The sequence below is a fragment of the Copidosoma floridanum genome, unplaced genomic scaffold (genome assembly GCF_036245765.1).
Source record: "Copidosoma floridanum isolate Cflo_tuat_1 unplaced genomic scaffold, Cflo_Japanese_pri ptg000013l, whole genome shotgun sequence".
NCBI classification, from domain to species: Eukaryota; Metazoa; Arthropoda; class Insecta; order Hymenoptera; family Encyrtidae; genus Copidosoma; species Copidosoma floridanum.
In genome coordinates, this window is record NW_028321890.1 from 24,321,177 (window position 1) to 24,346,373 (window position 25,197).

General features: G+C 43.0%; 1 protein-coding gene across 5 annotated transcripts; it reads right to left on the minus strand.

Moving 5' to 3' along the window:
* Positions 1–343: 343 nt before the first annotated feature.
* ERR (estrogen-related receptor) lies at positions 344–23,798 on the minus strand. Of its 5 annotated transcripts, none has more exons than XM_014363779.2 (9): positions 23,221–23,798; positions 4,202–4,312; positions 3,505–3,615; positions 3,259–3,388; positions 2,646–2,867; positions 2,219–2,254; positions 1,293–1,433; positions 974–1,176; positions 344–906 (listed from the first exon to the last, which is right to left on the minus strand). In XM_014363779.2, exons 1-9 carry the CDS (start codon positions 23,428–23,430, stop codon positions 568–570), a joined length of 1,503 nt encoding a protein of 500 aa, XP_014219265.2. In that variant the 5' UTR covers positions 23,431–23,798; the 3' UTR covers positions 344–567. The 5 variants fall into 5 exon arrangements, with proteins under 5 accessions (XP_014219265.2, XP_014219263.2, XP_014219261.2 ...); XM_014363777.2 differs by having other exon boundaries at positions 2,646–2,852; positions 4,166–4,312; XM_014363775.2 differs by having other exon boundaries at positions 4,166–4,312.
* Positions 23,799–25,197: the final 1,399 nt, after the last annotated feature.

The following is a 25,197-nucleotide window of genomic DNA, read 5'->3' on the forward strand; positions in this document are numbered from 1 at the left end:
TTCATTCCTCTCATTCGAAGCGTACTTTGTTTACACCTAAATAACTAAATCTATCCTTTCATTCATCTCACGGCACGGGCAAACAATAACCCTCGTACATCGCTAACATTATAGTATGATAATTAAAATAGTTATTATTATTTTTCTCCTTAAACTCACCTTCGACTTGTACATCATCTCACTGAGTTTTGATTCACCTCTCTTTTCCAACGCTTTATCTACTACGCGATTCATTTTCACGAAGACGAAAAATGAAAAAGAAAAAAAAAAAAAACAAAAAAAAAAAATAAATAAAGCAACAAATTGACGGACGAAGCCGTCGCACTTGCTACATCCCCCCCACGATCACGCGATCCAACAATCGAAGAAAGACTCGTTTTCGCATTATTCAAGGCATCTTGCTCCCCCCGCGGTATGCGTCGTATGCGCTAAGCGCGAATCTCGCATACCACATCCCTCGCAACAGCGTCCAAGCTCACCTCCAACCACCACTATCATCACCACCACCATCACCAGCAGCACGGACGCAGCTCTCAGTCGTTCGAATCGGAAGAGCCGTGGTGCCCCTCATCGGTAACTGGCGGCCTCGAGCATCTCGACGAGGAGCTTGTTCATGGGCACCTTGCCGGTACGGTAGACCCCCGACCAGAACTTGCGCACGATACCGTCGGCCTGGCGTAGCCCCGGCAGCACTAGGAACATGTTTTGGGTGGCCCGCAGCGCCTGGCCCGGCCTCACCGCGCTCACGCAATCCGACAACGAGCCGAGGATACTGTCCCGGAAGCGGTGCAGGGCGTGCGGCTCGTCCAGCTTCGCGTCGCTGTTCGTCAACACGAGGGCCTTCAGCATGTAAAACTCCTCGCGCGCTAGACCCAGTCGCTGCAGCCTCTCCACGATCTGCATGCACTGTACAACCAAGCAGTCATTAGTTTGGAGTCGGAAATAAGAGCTGGGGGGGGGGGGTGTTGCTTACGTGTGTGTACAGTTCCAGGCAGTGGCACTCGCGAGCTAGCCTCTCGTCGAGCGTAAGGTCCTGGGCGAACCTGAGCTTGCCGTTGTTGGGTATGCTTCTCCAGGCGAGGCCGAAGGTCAGGATCTCGGCCCACGTGCTCTGCAGCAGTCGCATCTGGTCGTTGAGCGGTAGGCTGCTGAAGCCGGGTATCTGTTTCGCCCAGCCTGAAAAAATTTATAGGGGGGAAAAAAACGAATGTTTAGTTGACATTCGACTTTGCCGTGGTGTTGGGTGAATTTATATAAAGCTGCCATGTAAAAAAATGAAAATTGATATTTACCGATGATCCCGACGAGTTCGCGGTCGTAGAGGTCCGACAGCTGGCTGAGCACTCGCTGCTCGGTGTCCAGGCTGTGGGATGATGTGGACACCTGCAGGATGTCCGGCTCGCAGGCAACCAACGCTTCCACCATCTTGTTGTCTGGGAATCGAGATCATTTTTTTTTTTTTTTTTTTTTTTTTTGTCTAATTATGTTTCTTGCACAGAGTATGGATTTTGTGGGCAAATGAAAAAAAAAAAGATGTTATGGTTTTTCGCTGAAATTGGACACACTAGTGGTCCGCATGCGTTTTACACGTGCTACGCAAAGAAGGCATTGTAATAAGATATTTTTACGTCTTGTGACCAACTGTTTTACCAACTAAATAATGAGAACCATTATTACTTTGTATTTTGAATATTTAAAAAAAAGGTCACTATAGAGACTACTTTGGGGATTTTTCAACCAACTAACTACACCCAAATCGAGTTACTACACTTGATGCAGCTACAGCATGTTATAATGTGAGTATATCTAGTGGTACTAACATTACTTAACCATCACCATACAAACATGTACCCTTATAATTGCTACGAAAATTAATAATAAAAAAAAAAATATATGAAGGCACGACCGACACATTTATCACCAGAGCAAAAAAAAAGTTAATTGTAGACGTGACTGATTTTGTTTCGCTATTTGTAGTCAATTGAAGAAACCGCAGCGTTTTAGGACAAAGACAAAAACATCTGCCGTAATACAAAATACCCGAATTTGAGGCTCATTTGAAAATGAAAATTTGGTTAAACCAAAAAATAAGCTATTCGTTACAACTTTTTGCTCTGATGAAAATGTAAAGCTTCCTTTATCGTGGAGCAGTCGTGTTTTAAAGCTACGTTACAATGAAGCTCTGAATGATTGAACGTTTGAACGAAAGCTCACTTACTCGTTGCTTCCGCGTAGCCTGACGATCCTACGTTAGCTTGGAACATTGAAGTAAGCAAAAAAAAAAATAATAAATAAAAATAATAAACAAACGACAAAACTTAATCCCACTATCATAAATCGCTAATCCGAACGAGAAATGTGTAAATATTTTGCTCTCGTCTCTCTGTTCGGTTGTTTGGCTTTTGAAGCTTTTGGTAACGTTCGAATGTTTCATAGCGACGATTGTCAAAGTGTGCGTCACAACGTCGTCTCTGTGGCTTTGACCATTAAGTTACCCAACTTTATGTTATCATTTAAAACAAATGAAATAAAATTGAAAGGACAATTTTAAAAGTCTTAGCTTTCGTGGTTTTTTTCTTTTTAATATCGCACGCATTTGAGTTAAACAAAAAAATAACGATAAATAAATAAAGTAAGACTCTCACCTTCGAGGGTAATGGTCTTGCCAGGTACGTAGGGATCGGTGCTCCTGCGGTACTTTTGCCTGCCGCCCCTGACCCGGTCGAGCCGCACCCCCTCCTTGAGCATACCCTGCCTGAGGCACTTTTGGAACCTGCAGGCCTGACAGGCCTTTCTGCGCCGCTTGTTGATCTCGCACTCCCCGTTGGCCGGGCACGTGTACTCGATGTTGCCTGTGAAGTTGCTGGCTACTTTACCATTATAATTCCCAGTTCTTCGCCAGATAGAACTGACAGTCGAAAATTCACACTCACACGCGCGCGCTTACTTTGCCTGTTTTTGTGTCTCTGGCTTGTTTTTTTTTTTTTTTTTCCGTGTGTTTAGTTGATTTTAAACAATACGTGACATTGCACCAATTGGTGAATTTTGAAGATTAAATGAAAAGAAAAAAGTAGCATTGACCGCGTGTCTTTATCGTGTCAAGTTATCGATCGAGCTTGTTTATTGTATCCAAACGGGTGACAAGTTACGTTTTCACCACAGAAGTGTCAAACAGGCAAAAGTCGTTCAGTGCTATCTGGAGGAGCGGCAAAAGTTCGAGGTGTTGATCGGGTGGAGCTTTCGAGGGGACATTTGTACCTTGTATCGTTCTCTTGAAGAAAGCCTTGCAAGCCTCGCAAGAGGCGACCCCGTAATGAAAGCCGCTCGCCGTGTCGCCGCAAACCAGGCACATTCTCCTTGGGCCCGTATCCTCTTCCTTAACCCCGTCCTGCAAGCGTCAAAGCGCCGATTTCATTAGCCGATTTTTTACCGATCATCGTCAAAGACCCGAGCTACAAATTGCTGCAGCCTCGATTTTATTGTATTGATGAGCGAATATATTACCTCGGGTGTGCCAAGTGGTTGCGTCGTCGAGGAACAGTGGTGCATCTCTGGACTGCCGGGACTACCTCCGCTGCCCCCGTACTCGTGCATGTCCATTTTGCTGCACAACGACTGCGGAACAATACCGATATTTAATGTTTTCTTTTTTTCATGTTCATCAATTCATACTTAAATGATGAGATAACCATGTGAGACGATGGCTTTGGCCGTGACTTTGATCGGTACAGAAAATCACAGTAGCATATAAGGCGCCTCGTTCATCTCCTCGAGCTTGTTTTTACGTAACAGGAGGTAGTAGATGGAAGAGGAGGAGGGAAAAGAAGTAGCGCGTGCACGTAGGATGTTGCAGATGGACTACTCTCTCTATCTGTCGGTACATCGTACACGCGGCGCTGGATATTATGCAACGACACGACGCCGGAATGAAAATGAAAGAGGGGAACAATAAACGCGCGCCGAGATAAGCAGCCTTTATTTATATGCACCGCGATGATGATGATGATGATGAAAATTTTGCATTACTACGATAAATGGATTGGAAGAGAAAAAAAAAAAAATAAAAAACAAAAACAAAAAACACTGTGAGCACCGAGAGATACGGATAATGGGTGCGCGGTCGATCTCTCGTTGCGAAAGCCAGTGTAGATAGTCATAGTTGTACCTCTTGCTGTTGCAGTGTCGTGGTTGGGGAACAGACCTGATAGTTCTGGCCGGGGGTCGTCGGGTTGTCGATTTCTTGCTTGATGTTGGGCATCGTCCTGCCGTTGCCGATCATACCCTCAGCGGCGCTACCAGACATCATACAGACCTGCAATTAGAGAAAACACGCGGGATCCTTTATTTCGAGAGCCAATGCAGCTTACGATCGAATGGAAGGAAAAAATAGAATGAAGGCGCGGGGGGTTGAAAAAATTGTTTTGGCAAAAGGGCAAACAAATTGATGTCCGTCTGGACGGAAAAGCGGGTATTTATAGCGGGTCGGAGCTCACGCGGGGCAAAAATAATCGTTTCGGAGAAGGACGCGCGCGGAGCTTGCGAGGGGATATACATCAATACGCAGCTGGGTTGCACTTTTTTTTCGCGCGGCTAACGCTTTATTTTTAAGCTCGGCTGATGCGCAAACATTTTTAGAAAGCGCCGGGAATCCGCGAGCTTTCGCTACCACCGCCGCCGCCGCCGCTGTGGAAATAAAAACCTGCTGTCGAGGCTCGGTTTCTTTGTTTTTTCTTGTCTAAAATAAAAAAAAAAAAAAAAAAACACACACCACCGATGATGCTGCCTTTTTTTCGCCTACAAACGGCGCGAGTATGTATAAAAAGCTCGCGGATACACCTGAAGCGCAACAACAGCCGCTGCAGGAAATGAGGTGATGTAAATTTTATGGAAACTTTGATCGAGAAGAGTAAAGATTTATGCTTATTCGAGAGAAAAAAGAAAAAAAGTCAAATCGACGTTGTACCTCTCCGTAAGTATACATCAGCTGAGCTTTGGCCCGATTACCGCGGTATCAATTGCAGCAACGGTAGTATCAGAGCTAAGCGGTGTTATTTGGCTCGGAGGGACAATTTGAATGATGGCGATTGGGTAATTGGTAAACTGCACGGCGCATTCAGTATAGTGCAATCGGGGTCGCTAATGTCTCTCGCGTTGCGCGTGTTTTGCTGTAGGTATGCGATTTTCCCACGTACTATATAGCGTGATTTTTGCGCTTTGGAGTTTACGGAGTTTTCAATCGAAAGTTTTGCCATTTCGCAATAAAAAACATGGGTACGTGAATGAATAAGTACGACCCAAAGTTTGAATTACATTTTCTCTCGGATATAGATGCGTGATTATTATAACTAAAAAGCACGTGCAGAAAGTTTCAAGTTCGTTGTCGAGAGAAATAGTACAAAATATGGGTGTCCCTCGATAATATCCTTTTTGCACGCAAACCTTAACTGATATCAAATACAAAGATGCCTTTTTTTAGGCACAATTGCTTCACTATATGGTTTCAACAGAGTAAAGTTTGATTTTTTTATTTTAAATACAAATGCAGTGGTGACCCTGATGCAGCATACATTTATGGGCCTCATAACAGTTTGAAGCCGAGCAAGTTTTACAGAAACTATGAAGCTTACAATAACGAAATGTTTTTTTATGTAACTCGGTACTTAATTTTACATGTTCACGTGCAGTTCAAACAGTTTTAGATATCAGGAAAAAAAACCAGCGGCATACGTGGGTTATAATCATACTTTTTATTCCTGTTAAGAAAAAAAAAAAAAAAAAAAAAAAAAAAAAAAAAAAAAAGTTGTATAAATTTAACTCCCCCGTTTTCAAAGCCAGTCAACCAATTCAAGCGTACGCCCTGCCCTATTGTTATTTTAATGAGTATAATATCACCATGAACTGGACAGCTTTTTCCGTTGAAAAACAATACAGCCATTTTTAATGCTCAAACAGCCAATTACGTATACAAAGCCAATGAGAAGTAACGGCAGAGTAGACGCGAAGGTATATTAATAAAACAAGAGGGAAATTTTTCAAAGCAGATGGGCGTAGGCGTCGAAAGCTCCACGGGCATCCGAGAGTTATAAAACTCCGTGGTTGTTGTTGTTTGCGCCACGATAAAAATTATCCAAGGCATATGATTGCTCAAACGTTGGGAGGAGGCAACGAGGGTGGGAAAAACCACCAAAGGTGGGGAAAAAGTCGAGCTTTAAAATATACTACGCAAACACCGAGACTGTTGTAGAGAGATGCGTGTACACTCTCGATTAAACGATGAAAACTCGTCTTGTGCGACGCGCGAAAACACGTTGTGTGTATACAGATGAAAAGCTCCGACACGTCCCCCTCTCGCTGAGCTTCCAGATTTCCCACGCAACGCAGTTCTCGCCGAGAGAGACAATTACTTTTTCCCCCTCCGCAAAAAAAAAAGGCCGGTCGAGCCAAAAAGCTCTGGGCAGAGTCGTTCTGGAAAAGCATCGAGTCATCCCCCACCCCTCCAGCCACGGTAAAAAAAAAAGAAAAAAAACGCTCCAGCAAGGTCTCTCCGCGCCAAAGTGAAAGAAAGGGGTGGTGGCGCGTCCGAAATTCCTGGCGTGCCGGCAACAACAACAACCGAACCCCGACCCGCGCGATAAGCCACGGCTAACGGTGTCACGCAAGGGAGAGAGGGAGCTGCCAAAAAAAAAAGCTAAGCACACCATCCCTCCACCACCGCGTCCCGTTTCTTCCTTTCCTCCTCCCCCCTCCCTCCTTTGCACAATGGAGCTTACAGCCGCAAGCACCCCATGTGTGTGTGTATACTACGCATGAGACGTGGTGTATAAAAGAGCGCAGGAAGGGGAGGCGGAGTGCGTATATATACAGAGCGCTCTCGGCTATCTGGCTGGTGGCCTTGAACTTGACTTTCCTGGGAGCACGCGAGCTGGAGGGAGGGAGCTTTGCCGATGCGCGCCGGCGAAGGCCGAGTTTGGCGGGGCGCGCGTTCGTGTGTTATATTATCTCGCTCCTCTCTCTCTCTCTCTCTCTCTCTCTCTCTCTTGCTTTTGCAAATTTAGATGCTCCCTCTCTCTATCTGGCGTGTGATGCGTGGTGATGCCCGAGCAACGGCGGAAACGGCCGATGACGAAAGAATGTACATATACGCGTGTGTGGGTGTACTCCGCGCGATGATTGTGTATACATAGAATATCACAAATGTATATACATATTTAGTGCCAGAGAGAGAGAGAGAGACTGTACGGCCTTGAAATGATGATTATTGTGTGTAATGCGTGTGTGTGTGTGTGTGTGTGTGTGTTAAACGCGAGACAACGGCGACGCGTCACGCGAACGAACTGTGCCATGGCTGTCCGTCTCTGTCGTCTCTGTATACTTATGTCCTGTCCGTCGACGTCACGCCTTGCTAATGTTATATGTTGGGAATCTACGATAGAAGGGCACACATATTTATTATATTCTACACTTTCCCAGTACTGTATAACAATAATACATAATGGGCCTACAAAGTTTCTACGCGATGCCTATAGGATATACATAATGTATAGGATGATCCGCGTGCGCGTAATGCGTGGATCGTCTACGTTTTGCGTGCATAAATACATAGGTATACCGTGCACGCGAGGAGGGATCCCGATGTGGCTATTTCGGTATAGTCTCCCTCCCCCACCGCACCACCCCTTTTTTTTAGGTCGTTCTGTATATACACGTACACGTTTGTGTATAGGCTTTTAAAGGGGGATTTAAAGTTGAGCGGGAGTTTGGTCCGATACTCGTGCCCAAAGGGATTTGGACGAGCTTTTTTTGAACCTCCGATGTGTACGTTGCATCGGTTGATCTCGCGTTGCGGAAATTGTTGCGAATACGGTGTGTTTTCGTTGATCGTGAAAAGAAGCTGTTGGCTGTGGCTTTGGCTCTTTACTATTTTGCATTGAATAAAATCCACCTTCCCACCCGTTTCACCCTCGAATGATTATACTTTACAAATGATCCTGGTGAGAGGAATGAATTGTTTGAGTTTCAGTGATCAATCTTCATTGATTTAACGAGGAAATAAAATTTTCAGCGTTAAACCCACGTGCATCGCGTGTCCATGAGTGCGAAAGAACAAAAAGTTGTGTTTTCTATATTGGAAGACAAAACAAAAAACATTTTCCTCGATCATTGCTCGAGAGGCTGACAATTTTTGCCGCGTCAAGGTATACATGCGAGCTCGAGCTGTTGTCTTGTCCGATGAATCGATTAGTTGATGGAAACAGTCCCGCAGAATCGTGTATGCGAGGAGTGCACTTTGCAAATCGTCAACTCACGAATTTTTTTACTTCGATCAATCTACGACGATTGAAAAATATTCTTCCTTTCGTTTTTCAAATGGCACATATATATACCACACACGAGGAATGGTATACGCTCAACAATCAGAGAAATAGCACGCGACCGAACAACAAACTCTAATGCGTAAATTAAAGCCATTTATGGATGTAAAAAGAAAATGTCAAATGGCCAATTGAAAATCAATAAACCTTTGAACAGCTCTTTTCGAGCTAATTCACGAAAAGTCGAATAAAAATTGAAACTGAGCTCGTTTTAAGCCCTTTATTGTCCCACAGCATTGACCAAAACATCAACACATCCGAGAGTGTACCCACACCGTATAGAGAGACACACGTGCGAGCGACGTACCTATATACGTTCATTTCGATTCGTGCGAGCCCATAATATTTCTAATGACTACAAAGTACCAATCTATATATACATACGTATATGTGTGCGCGCAATGTGCTTGCAGCGCGACCCACGACCACTCTGTTGGCCGATCGCGCGCGTGTGTTACCGTAATAGCCGTTCTATATTGACTAGACCAATTCCTTGCGTCTACTATTCTACTGGTATACCAAGAGAGACAGAGAGAAAGAGAGATGGAAAACTCGTACAGCATCAAGCAATCGACGACGACGTCACAGCTATTTAGCGATCCGCTTGTATTAAGCTCGAGAGCTTTGACTAATCGACGCTTCTGTGTGGCCATTATTTCTTAGCTGTGACCATAGTTATTTATATTAGAAGTGGTGCTTTTGTACATTTTTTTTTTTTTCCTGATTCACGAGTACAAAAGGATAAAAATACATTTCGCAAAGTCCCATTTTGTTGGACCATGTATGTAATATACTTTTTTCTCTCTGGATTGTACATACTTGTACTGAGTGAAGAAATCGATTTCCTCAACTACAATTTGATTAATGGATTCAAGCTTGATGAAAAAAAAAAAAAGAAAGAAAAAAAAGAAGAAACACTTCACGGCTAGAAAACCTCAAGATAGTCTTAGAATCTCGTGAAGCGCCTTACGTAATGAACTGGTTGCCGGGGGGACTCTTTATTTATTTTCTTCCTCTTCGAATGTGACGCAAAGTGTAAAAGTGTTTACGTATACCGAGTATCGATGCACATTTTACGACACACAGACAAGTCGGCTGTACAGTCAAGATTCCGCTGTTTCTCGTACACGACATCTCTCCCTACGTATTATAAATACAAAATAATGTACATATTCATTTTGGTGCAAAAGCTTCGAAGAACGAAGTGTCATTATTGTGACACTGCTGACGATCCGCCCGTCCGTGAGATCAAGATTAGGAGGCATGATTTCAGGGGAGGGAACGAAAAAAAAAAAAAAAAAAAAAAAACCAGACGAGACAGCCCTACGCGCATCGTTATCGTGCAAAACTCCGACGTGCAAGGGTTTGCAACCGCACGAGTTCGACTTGGACAAGCGGCGACGGCCGAATTTGCATGAAAGCCTGACGCGCTCGAGCCGATGATAATAGCCCTCGGCGGGACTTTGGATTCCCGGCGACCGTCGCGAACCATCGCCCATAAAAATAAACATGCCCCGCCCGCGTCCACGGAAAAAAAAAGGGGGATGAGGGATCTTTATCTCGGATCTCGCGCCGTAAACATCCGCGGGCATTATTAGGCTCGTAAAGAGACTCCCTAATGATCCCCATACCAAGCGATCGCGAGGCTTTTAATTCGGAGCCGCGGTATAATTGGGAATGAATCCTGTTCCCGGGGGACTGAATGTCGGGCTTTGTCTCTCTATCGCGCCCCTCGTTTATTTCCGCTTGGATTAAAAAAAACCTCGAATCAAAGAGGGCTCGTTTGACTATGTTTTTTCTTCTTCACTTTTTCAGCGCTGGCCTCGAACGAGCGGCATCGCGTGAAAATGGGAGCGAAAGTGACTCACGCGCGGTGAAACAAAAGGCCCGTTTTACCCGCGACTCGGGAGTTTCCTACGCGGAGAGAAACAGTTTCTTGGCGGTACATTCAGATTTTTCTTTTTTTCTTTTTTTTTTTACCGCTGGTACAGAGTGGAGCATACAGCTTGCGTTGTAGTCCAATTTTTTCACCCCCCTCCGGCTTAATTGCACCCTTTGAGACTCGGAGCGACGGAGCTGCCCGCGAGCAGGTCGCACGCAAAAACCCGTACAACCGGGTAAAAACGCCGGCAGGAGGAACCAAAAAAGTCGGTGGGCATACACGCGTGGGAGACATAGGAAGGAAAAGGTATGCGAGTATACATATTTCGCGAAACGCATTAACGAGCTCTTGAGCAGACGAGCGCCCACGTGGTATCAAAATTTCAAGGCCAACGCGGCATATGTGTACCTATACACACAAGCGCGCCTCGTTTGGTTTTCGAACAGGTCGATTACGCAAGCCAGCGGCTCGACGCGCCGGTGTGCTTATTCTCTCGCGCGTCGTTCATACACGCAGATGTTACACATTGTAGGGCTATCTCTCTCTCTCTTTTGTTCCCCGTTCGCGTTGTCTTTTGGGCGAAATAAGTAGTCTGTTTAAGGAAAAACTAGAGAGGACAATAGGTGCCGGTCTTACCGATCAAACTCGTGAGGAAACGATTTTTGTATCATTCCCGAACCTCGTGCTGGCTCAAAAAGGGGCAGAGCGGTGTTTCGCGCACAAAAAGCCCCGATTGCAGCGTTTACGTAACAACCCAAAGGCGCGTCGAAATTTCGCGCAAGTAAAAAACGTATATCTTATCTCAACGAGGAATGCACATAATATTATACGCGCACACATGTCTTGCCAACTGTTTGGTTTGAGCGGAATTTTTCTTGTTTTTCTTTTTCTTTTTTTTTTTTTTTTCGCGATAAAAGTTACGATTTTTTGTAGCTGTGGTGCAAACGTATACAATATTGTGCTCGTCATCTGCCGATTGATAACCCGCGGCTGGAACGCGCGTTGAAACTTGTTGCACCGAAGCGAAAAATCAATCGGTTCGGCTCTGGGTGTTTTATTGCATTTTTCACGCAAAACGTATATACATATATGTATAGGTGCAGTCGAGCTACTACTTATCACAGCGGTAAAATTAGATTAAAAACGTGCACTAGTGCGTGTCGGGAGGAGCAAAAGAAGAGTGTATACACAGTACAGAGGAGAGACACATGAAAAAGATGGGGGAGGGGGAGACCGTGTATTATACACACGTACAATGAATAATTGAGGCGCGCGGTCGCGTTCTATGACGTTTATCCGGGCCAAGAGGATGAGGAGGAGGGGGAGTTTTCGCGAGCCCCGCCGGCCGGCGCGCCAGCTAGAATGGAGTCGGTGGCGGCGAAGAGCTCGACTTTTTTTCGGCCGCGAACGACCCTGACCCACCCTATATTTTTTTACGCGCGAGCAGACACTGCGGCGCGAGTGTGCGTTTTTATGTTATATACACGCTTACGTCGCTGTAGCAACTTTTCTATATTGTGTATGGGGAAAATAGGCTATTAGGGAAAAGCTACGAGAGCTCGTACGAGAGTATTATTGAATGGGTATATATATATTATATACTCGTGGGGTGTTTGGTTGTTCTTTAACATAAGTAACACCATCATGTAAAATTGGGTCGATGATATATTTATATAAATAAGTACAAAAAGCTCCAAATTGCCGTCATAGTTATTCTGCTTTTAAGTGCTAGTATAGGTACATATATATATGTAACTTGGAACAGGCTCCCATAAAAAAGCTCGCACAGTCGCAAGCTGTCGCGTCTCACGTAGAACTACGACACACATGTCAACAGCTGTTACGTCAAGAGCAGCAGTATAGCAGCAACTATCGCGTATACCATCTCTGGCAATAACAAACAACAACAACAACAACAGGGGATGGTCGAGAAACGCAATAGATAAAAGAAAAAAAATAAGGGGATGGGTGCATGGAGCAAACAAAAAAGATAAAGACGCGAGCAACAATGCACATAGAAGGAGGAAGCAAACACGTACAGTCGATGCACACGTAATAATGTACATCGGTAGGAGTAGGTAGGTACATAGGCACAAGTATATATAGACCCGCGACAATGAGATCGATAGCGAGTTACACAGGGTCAGGGTTGCACAAGCAAAAGAGAGAGAGAGAGAGAGAGAGAGACCTCGGACGTGTACGTTGCGTGATTGGTGCACCTGCGTGTGTGCATACACACGGGGTGTATTTTAAAACTTTTTAATGCATGTATATAAGTATATTAACGAGCGATTCCACGAAAAATAACGAAGATGTCAAAAATTTTGTTCACTCGGAAATATTTTTCAACCAATTGAAATAAAGGGCATGGAAAAAAATGTCTTTCAAACGAAACTTGTGGGGGTCGAGAAAAATAATACATTCGTATCAAGAGTTACGTGTAATACGGGCTTAATCTTTGAATTTGCGAATTTTCGTCCAAATGACTCAAGTTTTTTTTTATTCAAAAGCTCGATGTTGTTCATCACGCGTTTTTCTTGCAGACCCATGAAACCCTAAATGAAGATGAGTATGCAAAAATGCGTTTAGCAAACATAAAATCAGCTTTCAAACGAGAACCACGTGACAAATGATTTTTTGAGGAATTACTCGGGCACCCTTGTGTCACCATCATATCTAGCGTAGGCGGTAGACTAAATAATTATTTTCTATATTGTTCAAGTATAGGATTCGGTTATAATGATGAGAAAATACAATTTAATCCAGGTAAATTTTTATAAATCCAAGAGGACTCAATATGTTATCAGGTGTGTTCTGCGACAGAGTCTCTGCAACGATTACCGGGAAAATGAGCAAAAGCGTAACAGAATGAACTAACGGTATACAGGGGTGTAAAAAAAGGTAAAAAGATATAGGAGTGGCCGGACGAGAGGAGGATGTTCGGTATTAAACTCGCGAGTAGAGGGGAGGGTCGAGGAGGGAAAAAAAAATCGATAGCTCTGGATCACGGTCAAGGTCAATGGCTTTTCGTTGCCACCCTCGAACGAGCGTGTACATAGGTATGCTCCGAGGGGCCCAGGGGGTGGTGGTTTAAGCATATATGTGAATACACTGGTGTACCCAAGGCCAGCCGACGACGACGGCGCGTCGACGCGCACGGAATCTTTCCTTCAGCGAGACAGCCATTATTACCGATAAATTTTGTTTGTATAGGTACATATCTACAACAGGGTAATTGGGTACTGTATAGTGTAATTGAATGTATATCGCCAACGAGGCTGCGCGTTTGTTATTTTTCGTTCACTTATCTGATTGTGCTGACGTTTCGGTTCTACACACCTACGTCACAATATATTATGACATATAATTATGCGTGCGTATATCCAAGTCTTTACATATTGCATGCAAATTTAATGGAACATGCACCGATTGCGCTACTCGTGGAGTTTCGGTAGGTTAAGTAAATGTCACGAGTGTATACGTCGGCTTATTTTCTATCGAAGCTCGAGCGAAAAAAAAAAAAAATCATCTCAAGTTTAATTGGGGAAAGAAGCGAAACGTAAGGTTTTTCTCGGCCCATCTCTTTCTGTCGAAAAGACAATCCAAACAATGATTTCACGGTATCTCGTTGGGTGTCTTGAAACTGATTTCCGGGGAGCCAATGTATAAAAAATGGCCTTTCTCTGCCAGAAGTTGAAAAAAAATGTTTACACGTCAATAGGATGTGATTGGTAAAAATTGCACTCGTAGTGCATTGAGATGAACTAGATCTATCTAATAACTCGATTCCCCCCGCGGCCAAGCGGTCGGGTATACGCGGTTAATTGAGCGAGTCTCTGAAAACACGTTTCCTCGCAATATTCAGTTTGAATTTCCGAAGATCAAAATGTTATCTTTGGTGGAAAACGGGGAAATAACCAACCAAACAGGTGCTCGATTTTCACCACTGAAATGTATCTTTAATCGGTACGTGATTAAATTAAATAAATCATGCTGCGCACTGCAATGAAAAAAAAAAAAAAAAAAAAAAAAAACATTTTCGCGAGTCGGATGCTCCCCGCAGAGCTTGATTTTCACTGAAAAAAAGGAAAAAAAACACCACCCTCCCTAAGAAATATGAAAGAACTCGAATAATAAGCCATCGGTCGCGTTTGCACTCGTGGCGTTCGGTACATCAGAATAAGAAGAAAGGAATCAAATGTTAATTAACTCCGGCTTACAATTATGCAACGCCGACGACTTTCAGTTGTATTGCCCAAAGAGCTTATCGGATTAAACGCAAGTATATGTATATACTATATGCACGTACAATATTGTTATAACCGAGAGACTCGAGGAAACCAATCCGATTTATGTAATGCGCGGTGTGCACAAAATACCGAGCGGATACATAATAACACACACACACATCGAAAAAAAGTTATCTCTCTGACGTTTCTTGTTTTTACTTGAGCTGAAAACTTTTCCGTTTTCGATGATCAAAGCAAGTATTTACGAGGAGCGGCGGCATACGCGAAAAAACAACCAACCTGCGATGGCTCACATTTTTCGTCCCGTATATAATGTACATAACGTCGGCGAGGGATCATACCACCCCGTCGCCAGAAAGTAACGCTTAGTCATCCATCCCTCGGCATCAACGGAGACACACATATTGTACAGCCACCCACACGACCAACAGGACGACAAAGATACATGATGGAAGCATCGGGGCTGTACAGCTCGTTTAGGCGCGGCTCGGAGACGAGTGGGGCTTCGTCTTCTTGCGATGGCACTTTTGCTCTAACGAGTGGAAGCTGGGAGGGGTGGAAGACAGAAGTGAGGAGCAACAAAAGGAACGTCATCGATCCCCTCAAAAAAAAGCTCACTCCCCGACTACACTATACTTTTCTTTCTCTCGTCGGGTGATTTAATCGTGCCTGACCACGTAACTTAAATTACGCAATGACTACAACGAGCGTAATTATTACGGTTGGCTACTGTTCCACCTTCTATAGGCTTTGCGAAACCCACCCCCTTCCCCTGAACGCGCTCGTTTGCTGTTTGTTCTTTTTCACACCCTCTTTGCGAGCTCTGCTAACGGGCTCCCTCTGATGTATACTTGGAGTTGCAAAGATACCAATTGGGGTGCCAAATGAGCAGCCGTATGGTGTGGAAAGTATGAACTTTTTTTCGATAGCATAGCAAAAATAGTGTCATGTAAGAGTATACGAGTCATCGAAACTTGCAAAATCAACCAAGTGATTTCCCTAATCTACCGCTCGATCCATTTGTTTCCGTGCAACACCCTAAACGACGGAACATCGTAGGAAACATTTCACTTCGAGTTGGCACATCCACACACTCGCGCAAAACTATTCATACAGCGACGAAACACGAAAATCAATGAGCTTTCCGTATAACCCGAAATTTCATCGATTCGGCCGAGCCAGACCATCATCACCGTCTAGCAGTCTGCCTCGTACGCCCACTAAAAATAAAACTAGGTCAACAGCACTTTGGACGAAATTTTTGCTTCTTTTTTTTTTTTTTTTTTTTTTTTTCCTTTCCTCGAGAATTTTTCGCGCGGCTCGTTATATTTCAAAAGGGTAGTGAAAAGAATAAAATACAATTTTTCCCACTACTCGGCGGTAGATCGCGAGACAAAAAACAATCGCGGATTAACCGTCACAATGTCCACTGTATAACGTAACGCAGGAAGGAAATCGTGAAAATCGATTAAAACCAACCCCTATACCTGGTTCATCAATTTTATCTATAAGCATTTCGTGTAGGTATACGCGTATAAATGTAAAATTTCGATATCGATTTCGATCATTTTGATAAAATCGGGCATCAATTTTAGATAAAACATGGTAGGCTCGAGTGTTTCGTAAAAGAGTTGAAGTTTTTGTATCACCATCGCGCCAGCAGCTCGCGTCCTCGATTCCGAGCGTAACTTTGCTCGTCAAGTTCAAGGAGTGACGTCATCCCGGCGCGCATACACATGCACAACGACGCGACCTTAAACTTGACTCTCGAATCACACAGAGAGAGAGAGAGAGAGAGAGCCATACATATACGGAGCAGCAGGCCAGTCAGTGCCCACCCACACCGGGTGTGCTATACCATATCTGTATCTCGCTCCGTCGCGGAGCATCGCCTAGCCGGCTCCCCTCCACGGCCCATCGGCGTAATTCTATAGGTACACGTACGTGTATATATTTATATAATACGTGTATACGTGTGCGTACAGAGCGATCGAGGCTCGTCTGCGGCCCGACGGCTTCACCTTCACCTTCGCCTTGGACTTATTTTGTGTTGTACCTTCTCCTCCTCCTCTTCCAGTGCTCCTTGTATACTTTTTTTTCTTTTTCTTTCTTTCTCGACGTACCATCAAGTGCGCGACAATTGAATGATCAAAATCATATAATGATAAAGATGCACGACTATGGGAGGAAGAGCAGCGAGACAAGGGCGACTTTTCTCGCTCTATACGTATTATGTATAGCGCTCGGGATTTCCCGTGATTTTCCGGGGCGGACTAGTGTCTACGAGCAAAGAATATATATATATGTCAAGTTCACGATCTGCATGTCAAAGGATCCGTCTGTCTCTTTTTTTATTTTTTTAAATCTTTAGTATCACATAAAGAGGCAAAATGTCGTGCGCGGCGTGTGTGGTTCCCGCTTTTACGATATTTATATTGTATACGTGCGCTATTCGTCAAAAGTTCTTTAGAAGCACGTACAAGCATTATTTCTCTCTCATGCTCCGTCTCTTCCATCAGCTTTTGTTTCGAAAAAAAATCACCTGCGATCTCTCTCGCCGGACCACTCGTGCGGCTACCGATCTCTGCGAGTCGTCCAAAAACTTGAGCTCCTTAATTCCATGATGGATAAAATGATCGAAAAAGAAAAAAAAAAAAAAAAAAAAAAAAAAAAAAATTGACCAGTGACGGTTTTACTCAATACACCTACGCCCATTGACTTACCCCGTGTTACTGTAACATATACACACTCGTTCGATCGTCAGCTGCAGCACACAACCCACGTAACGAAAGAACCGATGATCCATAACTGTATGTACTACGTCATCGATCTTTCTCGCTCCTTTTTCACGGTGTTGCAAAAAATATATACTACAGACAATAGTACCTGTACACACGTGCCAGTGCGCAATATTGTATACCTACGTATAGGTGTACATGCCAACGCACGTCGCTGCACCAGCGGAGCCAGAATTATTGAGGCCGCTCTGTCGTCGTCGCCCGAGAGATTTATAATTGAATCTTCGCTCGGGATGCACGCGCCATTGGCGTATACTGCATTGGTGCAGAAGGAAGAAAAAAATCGCCGATAGAACGGGAAAGTATAATGTATAGGTACCCGTGTTCTTTCACCCTTTTTTTTTTTTTTTTTTTTTTTCACACAACTTTCGTGAATGGTCTCTCGCCTACGCTTCTTTCTATTTGTGCGTTATACACGCGACACCGATACCGTACCTACGTACATTGCATTGTGCGGCACAATACCTACGAGTGATTGTGATAAAAGTTGTGAATAATGTTGGTACCGAGTTGCGATTCATACAGTGTTGAATACCGATTTTTCTGTTTAACCGTAAATAAGTGGGAAAAACCAAGAAAGTTCACTTTCCAACTATACCAAAGATCTTGAATACACGTGAGTCGAGGTAGAGCAGAAAGAAAAAGGCATGTATGTATGTATGTACAATCGAGCGAGCGTATTTGTGTCTCTGCTTCCGCGAAATCGCTGTTAAGCCTCGAGTGGATTTTAGAAAGGGCACAATCGGCTACTTGCGACTTGTAACGAGATTACTGTATACAGCATCGGATGAGCAGTTGATTGGAAAATAAAAGCACTTGCTTTCCTTTCTCGGCCTGTTACGACCGTCAGTTTGCAATTAAATGTTCAATCGAAATTCTTTCTCTCACCTCGTGAGCTGTGAGTTGGAGCCAACGGTGAATACATGTGGTGTAATGGAGAAAAAAATGAGTCGAAGCGACGAGTGGGTATATTTAAATAGATGCCGATTTATGCGTGAGCACGGCATCGATAATTAGCCCAGGTATACGTGTAATTGGAATATTTAGTACGCGATGGAAAAAAACAAAGAAAGAAAGGTAAGAGCACCGGCAATTGACAGTACATTGGGGAAACATCGGTCATGAGTCTGGGCGAGAAAGTACCAATACGTTGTATTTTTTGACACGTGGAGTTGCCAATGAATATGCACGCCGATCGGGTGTGAATAAACGCGGGGCCGATTTGCTTTACAAATCCCTCGATTTTTGCATTTTAACGATCTCAGAAGCGTAAAGCGGGCTATTTTTGTCCAATACATCCGATGCGTGCCTTCGTTCCCGGATAATAATTGTTTTTCCCCTCCGCATTACACTCTCAAGTTTTTTTGTTTTTTTGTTTTCTGATTGCGAGTCGTATTTTAATCGGTAAAATGCTCGCACTAACGTGTCTCAGCAACGATCAACGGTCAGGCTTGGGTACGGATACTTTTTTTAAAATATATTTTAATTACTTTTTGTAAAAACAATGCATAACAAATTGAAGAAAAAACAAACAGTCAAAGTATCTGAAAAAGTATTTAAACTTTTATTAAAAATGCTCCACAATAAATTTTATTATTTAAAATGTGTTGTACTTACTTGCCAGTAAAAAAAAAAAAAAAAAAAAATTATTCTCAATATTGTACTGCAAGTACTAATGAATAAAAAATGTTTTCAGCAAAAAAGTGCACGTTAATATTCAAGGAATAAAATGTTTTTTTTTTAGTGTTTAAAAATTGATAAAATAATTATACCCAAGTCTGAATTTACGGTGTGTATAGGTACACATTCGTCACGTCATTCGAAAGCGGTATAGGTATAGCGGTATATTAATAATATTTTAAAATTTCTCTTCGGCACAGTATTTTCCAGCGGTTACTTCAAATATTACGCACTCGAATATAATCGCAAGAGATCCCCATGAGTCATGCACTGTGCGATACGAGAAAAAATAAGCCAAAACGCGATTCGCTCCGAGAGTTGCGAAATTCGCCACTGGCCTTGAAAAGCCCCGATATCAGCGATGACGACTTTTTGACGGTCACCAGTGGAGTTCAAGAACACCGAGACGGGCTCTCCTCCCCCACCTCCGGTTATCTCTCGTATTGAGTGCAGCTCGCGCTGATAGCCGCATCGTTGAATAATAGCGATAAAACGCGGCCGAACGCGACAACAGCTCGGCGCTGGCTTTATTTTTCTCGCTTCGAAAGTTGCATAAGCATAAGAGAGCGCGTACATTATACTGACAGAGGATGTCACGGGAGACCATTATTGTTCGTTTTTTTTTTGTCCCCATTGTCTCAAATCGTCAATTTCGAGTTCGAATAACACAATGCCAGGGCTCTTTGAATGTTTTTTTGGAAGCACCGCTTTATTTTCGTAAGGGGTATTTTTACAGTTGCTAAAAACCGCCGATGTTGATTTTTCAGAGTCGGGCTCCCTCCTCCGTGTTATTTGCACCGCGCTCTGGGGTCCCGGTCCACGCGTTACCGAACTCGCTGATGTGAAATTACATAAAATATCGGCTGTGCGAACTTTTTTTTGTTTCCCTGTTGTTCAAAGAAAAGGTGTTTTTCTTTCCTCTCGAGTCGGGAGCACTTGCAGATTCGGCGAGAAGCATCTATCTCCACCTGGAAATGGATAAACGAGGGGGGGGGAGCGATTCTCAAGGTCCCCAATCTCGCGTGGGCTCACTATTTTTAGAGTGGGACTGGTCATGGTTCGCGAGAGAGCGGATGAGGTGAAAAAACGTAGAAGCGGGGGAGGGTGGAAAACCACGCCTCGAAAAATGCGGAGCGAAAGAGCGAGTATAGCGTGGGGTCTGTGCGCATATTATAGTGAGCGAAATTGAACGGGCGCCGATCGAGTGTGGCGCCTGTTTTTATTGTTTTATCGGTATAGAGCTGCAAGAATCGTCGTGCGCCGTGCGCGGTGATGCAACCGAGCGCGAGTTTGTCAATCTTATTTTATTTATTTATTTTCGATGGTTTTTTTTTTTTTTTTTAATTTTTTAACTCTTCGAGAAAGCTGAGCGATAGTAAAAAAAAAAAAAAAAATGTGCCGTAACGTTCTTTAAATAATAATCATATCGCCTCGCTGCAGCGTGACCCTGAACTTTATTCGCTTCGAGGCCACTGTGACTGATGATTATATAAGACTTTTTTTTTTTTTTTTTTTTTTTTTTTTTTTTTACTTCTGCTTCTTTGCGCTGAATAATTTTATTGTTACGCACATCCTACAAACGCATAAGAACATACTACTTATAATAGTGAATCGATTATTTTTATTTGATGTTTTGCATTGTAACTTATGTGAATATAAATTTATAGTGTACAACAAAAAGTTTAACATCGCAATTGCTTACGTTTGTTTGGGATTAATTAAAAATATTTTGTTCAAATTTTTGTTTCCACTACAAAGTAAAGCAAATTCATATAGAAAGAGATGAAGTTACCAAACTGCCCGACACAGCGGACCAAATTTTCTAAATATTTGTTAAAGGCTTTGTCAATGTTTCTAGGAACTTGGTGCTAGTGTACATCGAAATTTCAGATCATTGTTGTGATCGTATTTAGTCTGTACTAAAAAAAAAAAAAAACAAACAAACTCATTCGTCATACTATGAACGTAACACATTGAACTTTTACCTCTTGATCTACTTATGTTTCTACTGTTCCGTAAACGTAACAAATACCTGTTTTAGCAAGAAGAAAAAAAAATAGGGGCTACATTTTGAAGTTTTTATTTCTCCTCGAAAGATGAGTGTTTTCAGGTTCCATTCCGAGAAAAATTATGAACAAACGATTTTTGTCTCGTTGATTATAAAGCTGACAAAATATTGTTTTTTAATTCTTTTCAAAGCTGCTGAAAACATAAATAAACGTATTAAACTTTACTTACATTATACAAAATAAAGTGATTACCAAAAGAAAATAAGAATGGATCAAACAACTTTAGTCAAACAATAAATCGAAATTAATAATATCAAATCATTGCATCAATGAGAAACACAATTTAGAATAAAATTAAAGTTGTTTGGTTTTTTTTGCATAAAAATTTTTGTTAAAATTTCAAATTTTGCATTGTAAAGATAACCCGAAGCAATACTGGCAAGATTTTCATTTACGGGTGTGATACGTAAAGATCATCTGTTAGGGTCAGTCAGAGCTCTAGCAACTGAATTTTAAGTGCAGAACAATTTAACAATATGCAATCAAATGTACCAAAAGGGTTTGCGAACTAAATTTCGTTCCTTCGTGACAATCGACTTTGAAATTCAACAAATAAGTAGCTTTATTTTGATGAAAATGAGAATAAAAATACATGTAATACGTACAAAGGCAATCGGAGGTCTGAATGGCGAAACAGTAGATGGTTGCTTCGTTAAAGCTTTAAAAAATGATTTTTAATATTGAATCTCGAAGTTGTTGCACAAAAGTGATCGGAAAAATTTCCTTCTCCAAAAGTAAGGATCGTTATCTTGCGAGAGAATGGGTTGTACATGATAAAATTAATGTAACTTAATGAAAAATATTTACTTGCATATCGTAAAGTGGGAGTTACGTCACCAACCAAATGCACACGGTCATTCGTGCATTTTGTAATGATTTTTTTTTTTTTTTTTTTTTTTCATCGATTAAAGATGCCTTTTGAACAACAATTTTTATACACAAGATTGTGAAATGGCTATGAATTAAGAAAAAAATTGAGGTAATTGATTTCTTTTTCCAGTTTTTTCATGCATTTGACGATATTGGGAGAACTGGATCATACACTGTAAAAAATGCCGTAGTAAAATCACTAGCAGATAGTAACTTTTTTTACTATCCTACATAAAAGTATATTTATAATTTTGTTCAACCTGGACACAGTTAAGTTCATGAATATTAATATACAAAAGCAAGTATTGAATTTTTAATGTATTTTAACGTGCAAAATACGGGCGTTCAAGTAGATGAAACAAATTTTCTTTCAAAATATCAAAAAAATTGTAATCGCAGGAAATTATTTAATTTTTTTGTTTCGTTTGGAAAGCTTTGTAGGAAAAAAAAAAAAAATTTCAAACTACATTTATTACCATTATTCACACAATACTTATGTATCATTCAGAAGCGATTTGCTATCCAGCGATTATTGCGCAAATCAAATGAAGTTAACGTATGTGTAAAACTTGATGTAGGAATATTACATTGCGTTTAAATGAAGCTTAGAAGGTAAAAATTAAAAGAAATAGACGTACCCAACGTAAGTTGAATTGTCGATTTTATCGCGCGGAAAAAAAGGGTTCGATTTGGGTGGCAGCAAAGTTTATTCGATCGTAAAAAAGAAAGAAAACCACGGATGTACCCTCAATTGGACACACGCGGAAATCAAACACCTCGAATAATCCTAGCTCGATTTTCGTCAACCGCAGCTAAGGGAGAAGGGGGTGGGGGTGGGGGACAAAAAACACCAGCACCTTCGTGCAAATCACAGCCAACTCTGTACCCCAGTGCAACGGTACTCGCGAAAAAAGTGTGCACACGGTGTGCGACGACGCCGTGAAAGGAATAACCAAGGGAGTGCGGAGCAGGAGGAGGAGGTAGACAGAGGAAGAAAGGAGAAGTGGCGAAAGAAAAGAGAGCGCGGAACAAAAAGCCAAAGAGGGAGCAAAACAAGAATAGGAGGAGGAGGGCGATACGCGTTTATATTCGATCGAGAGCGAGGGGGGTAACTGCCGAGAGAATAGCTACACGCGCGCGTGTGTGTAGCTGTGCGCGACCTTGCCCGCAAGTAACGCACACTCTATGGCCACCGCTATTATCGGGTACTTTAACGGACACCTACAACATCATCATCGAACCCTGTGCGATACGTAGTTCGCGGAATATGGACGGAATGCACTGGAAAGAGAGACGTACCACTTCGTACATCCAGGACTCCATGGCCGTGTCGTACATAGCTCGGTGGGTGTGCTTCCCCCTCGACGACTCCGGACCGCAGTCCGGGTTTTCTTCCACGGTGCCGCAGTACCCGGACGACGACGATGACAGCCGATCGGCAGGTAAGAGCGAGTGGGCATCGGCGGCAACAGTCAACGGGCCTCGGCTGTCACTAGCGCACGTGTGCATCTATATATATATAAACTTGCGAACTTGCGACAAACGTCAGATACACGTGGTGTGTTGTACCACCGCCACCGCAACGGGGCCCCGGACGAGCAGTTGTCACCGACTGCCCATCACTCGCGGGCCACCCGGGGGTGGTTTTTCAACCCCTCGCTCGCCGTCCACCACCTTAAATTCGTTCCGCACGACCAAAGTACCAGTTTTTATTATTATTATTATTTATCGTCAAACTGGACAAGGAGACAACACCACTGGTACGTTACCATGTAAAACACCGCACCACCGTGAAAACGATACATACATGTAACGCAATAAGAAGGAGAAGAAGGAGGGAGAAAACCACCCTGGCGAGCGCTTCGATGTTTGCGGCTCCGCGGGCCGGGCGCAACTGTGTCTGTCGTCTGTGCCGCGTAACGTCATCGGCGTGCTCGCTCGGCTCTCGCGTGCCGCCCTCTCTTCCTCCTCCTCCTCCTCCCTCTTGGTCTTTTTATTCTCTTTTCCTCTTCTGGTGTGCTATTATGTGTGTGTGCGTGTGTGTGTATACGTGTACACGTATGTATAATACCGCGATGGGCCGATGCTCGACATCTGACTGCTCTATACTCTGTCTTCGTACCTATACACTGGCATGTGTAACATAATATGATGCCGGCGCGGCGTACAGCCAACAGTGTATAATACATATACACATACTTGTATTACGAGGGAGGAAGGGATGTGCACATGTGCCGGCCAAAGGGGAGGGAGAGGGTGAACTATACATACCTACGTGCACTTTGGTTGTTGGGGTGCATGTGTCTAATGTGGATGGATATTGTATGTATTGCCTAAATGTGCCACGCTCTCGTCGAGCTTGTGCAGAAACGGGGGTGGAGGGAGGGTGTCCTATTTATAAGTACTTGGGAGAGCACTGTTGTGGGTAAGTTTTTCTTTGAAAGTTTGGAAAAAATAAAACCCCAAGACCCTGTATACAGGCGCTCTTCCGATCGGGTGACGTATACATTTTACCTCTTTTTTCTTCTTTGGCACGTATATGTAGGTAGTACTCCCGAAAAATAAATTATTTAAGGTAAACACGTGTAGACACTGGTTGAAAAATCAATCGCAACTCGCTAATCGGTCGCCGTTACGCGATGCGACTCCGCAAGCTATTGCTTTCGGGAAGTACCTATATGATATCGATCAGCGCGGGTGTATTCTCAAAGTAGGTCGGACGTTGGAGTTGTCAGTTGTTGAGAAACTCGATCGATACAAAAAGCTCCCGAAGACTGTAAAGTGAGGAAAAAACTCAACTAAAATAAAAAATAAAGAAAGAGCCCATCAGGTGGTGATGAAAAAATTATGCTCGTAAAAAATGAATAAGCGCTACCACATTCGATAGGCGCATCTCTGCAGCATCCGGCAGCTCCTCACTCGCATTCTATGACATGTACATTTATATAAAAGGCAGATTTTTCGTATTGTGTATCTTTTGGTATGCGCGACGCACAAGATATCACGGGCGTGAAATCAGAGCTGGTATATGGTGTATATAATAATATGTATGTATACTTGCGCGTAATTGTATCATGCATTGCTCTAGAGTTTTGTTACCCGATATGTGCATTACGTATACAGTGCACGGCTTGCTGGCGACGTTATTACCCATTGCTATTGTTTATTATAAAATCAAATGTACTTCCTCCTCCCCCACCCCTCTATAACAAAGTATTTTATAATGTGTGGGTGACACGTGTCTATGGAGCGCTTGATGTTTTTGGATTTTCTATA

Bases quoted from the DNA above. Each gene is read 5' to 3' on its own strand.
- ERR (XM_014363775.2), bottom strand. From the start codon at position 23,430: ATGCACACGTGCGCTAGTGACAGCCGAGGCCCGTTGACTGTTGCCGCC. The intron at 2,868-3,258 runs GTACAAATGTCC...ATGGTAAAGTAG, and splicing joins CTTCAAGAGAACGATACAAG to CCAGCAACTTCACAGGCAAC. The intron at 907-973 runs GTAAGCAACACC...TTGGTTGTACAG, and splicing joins GCCTGGAACTGTACACACAC to TGCATGCAGATCGTGGAGAG.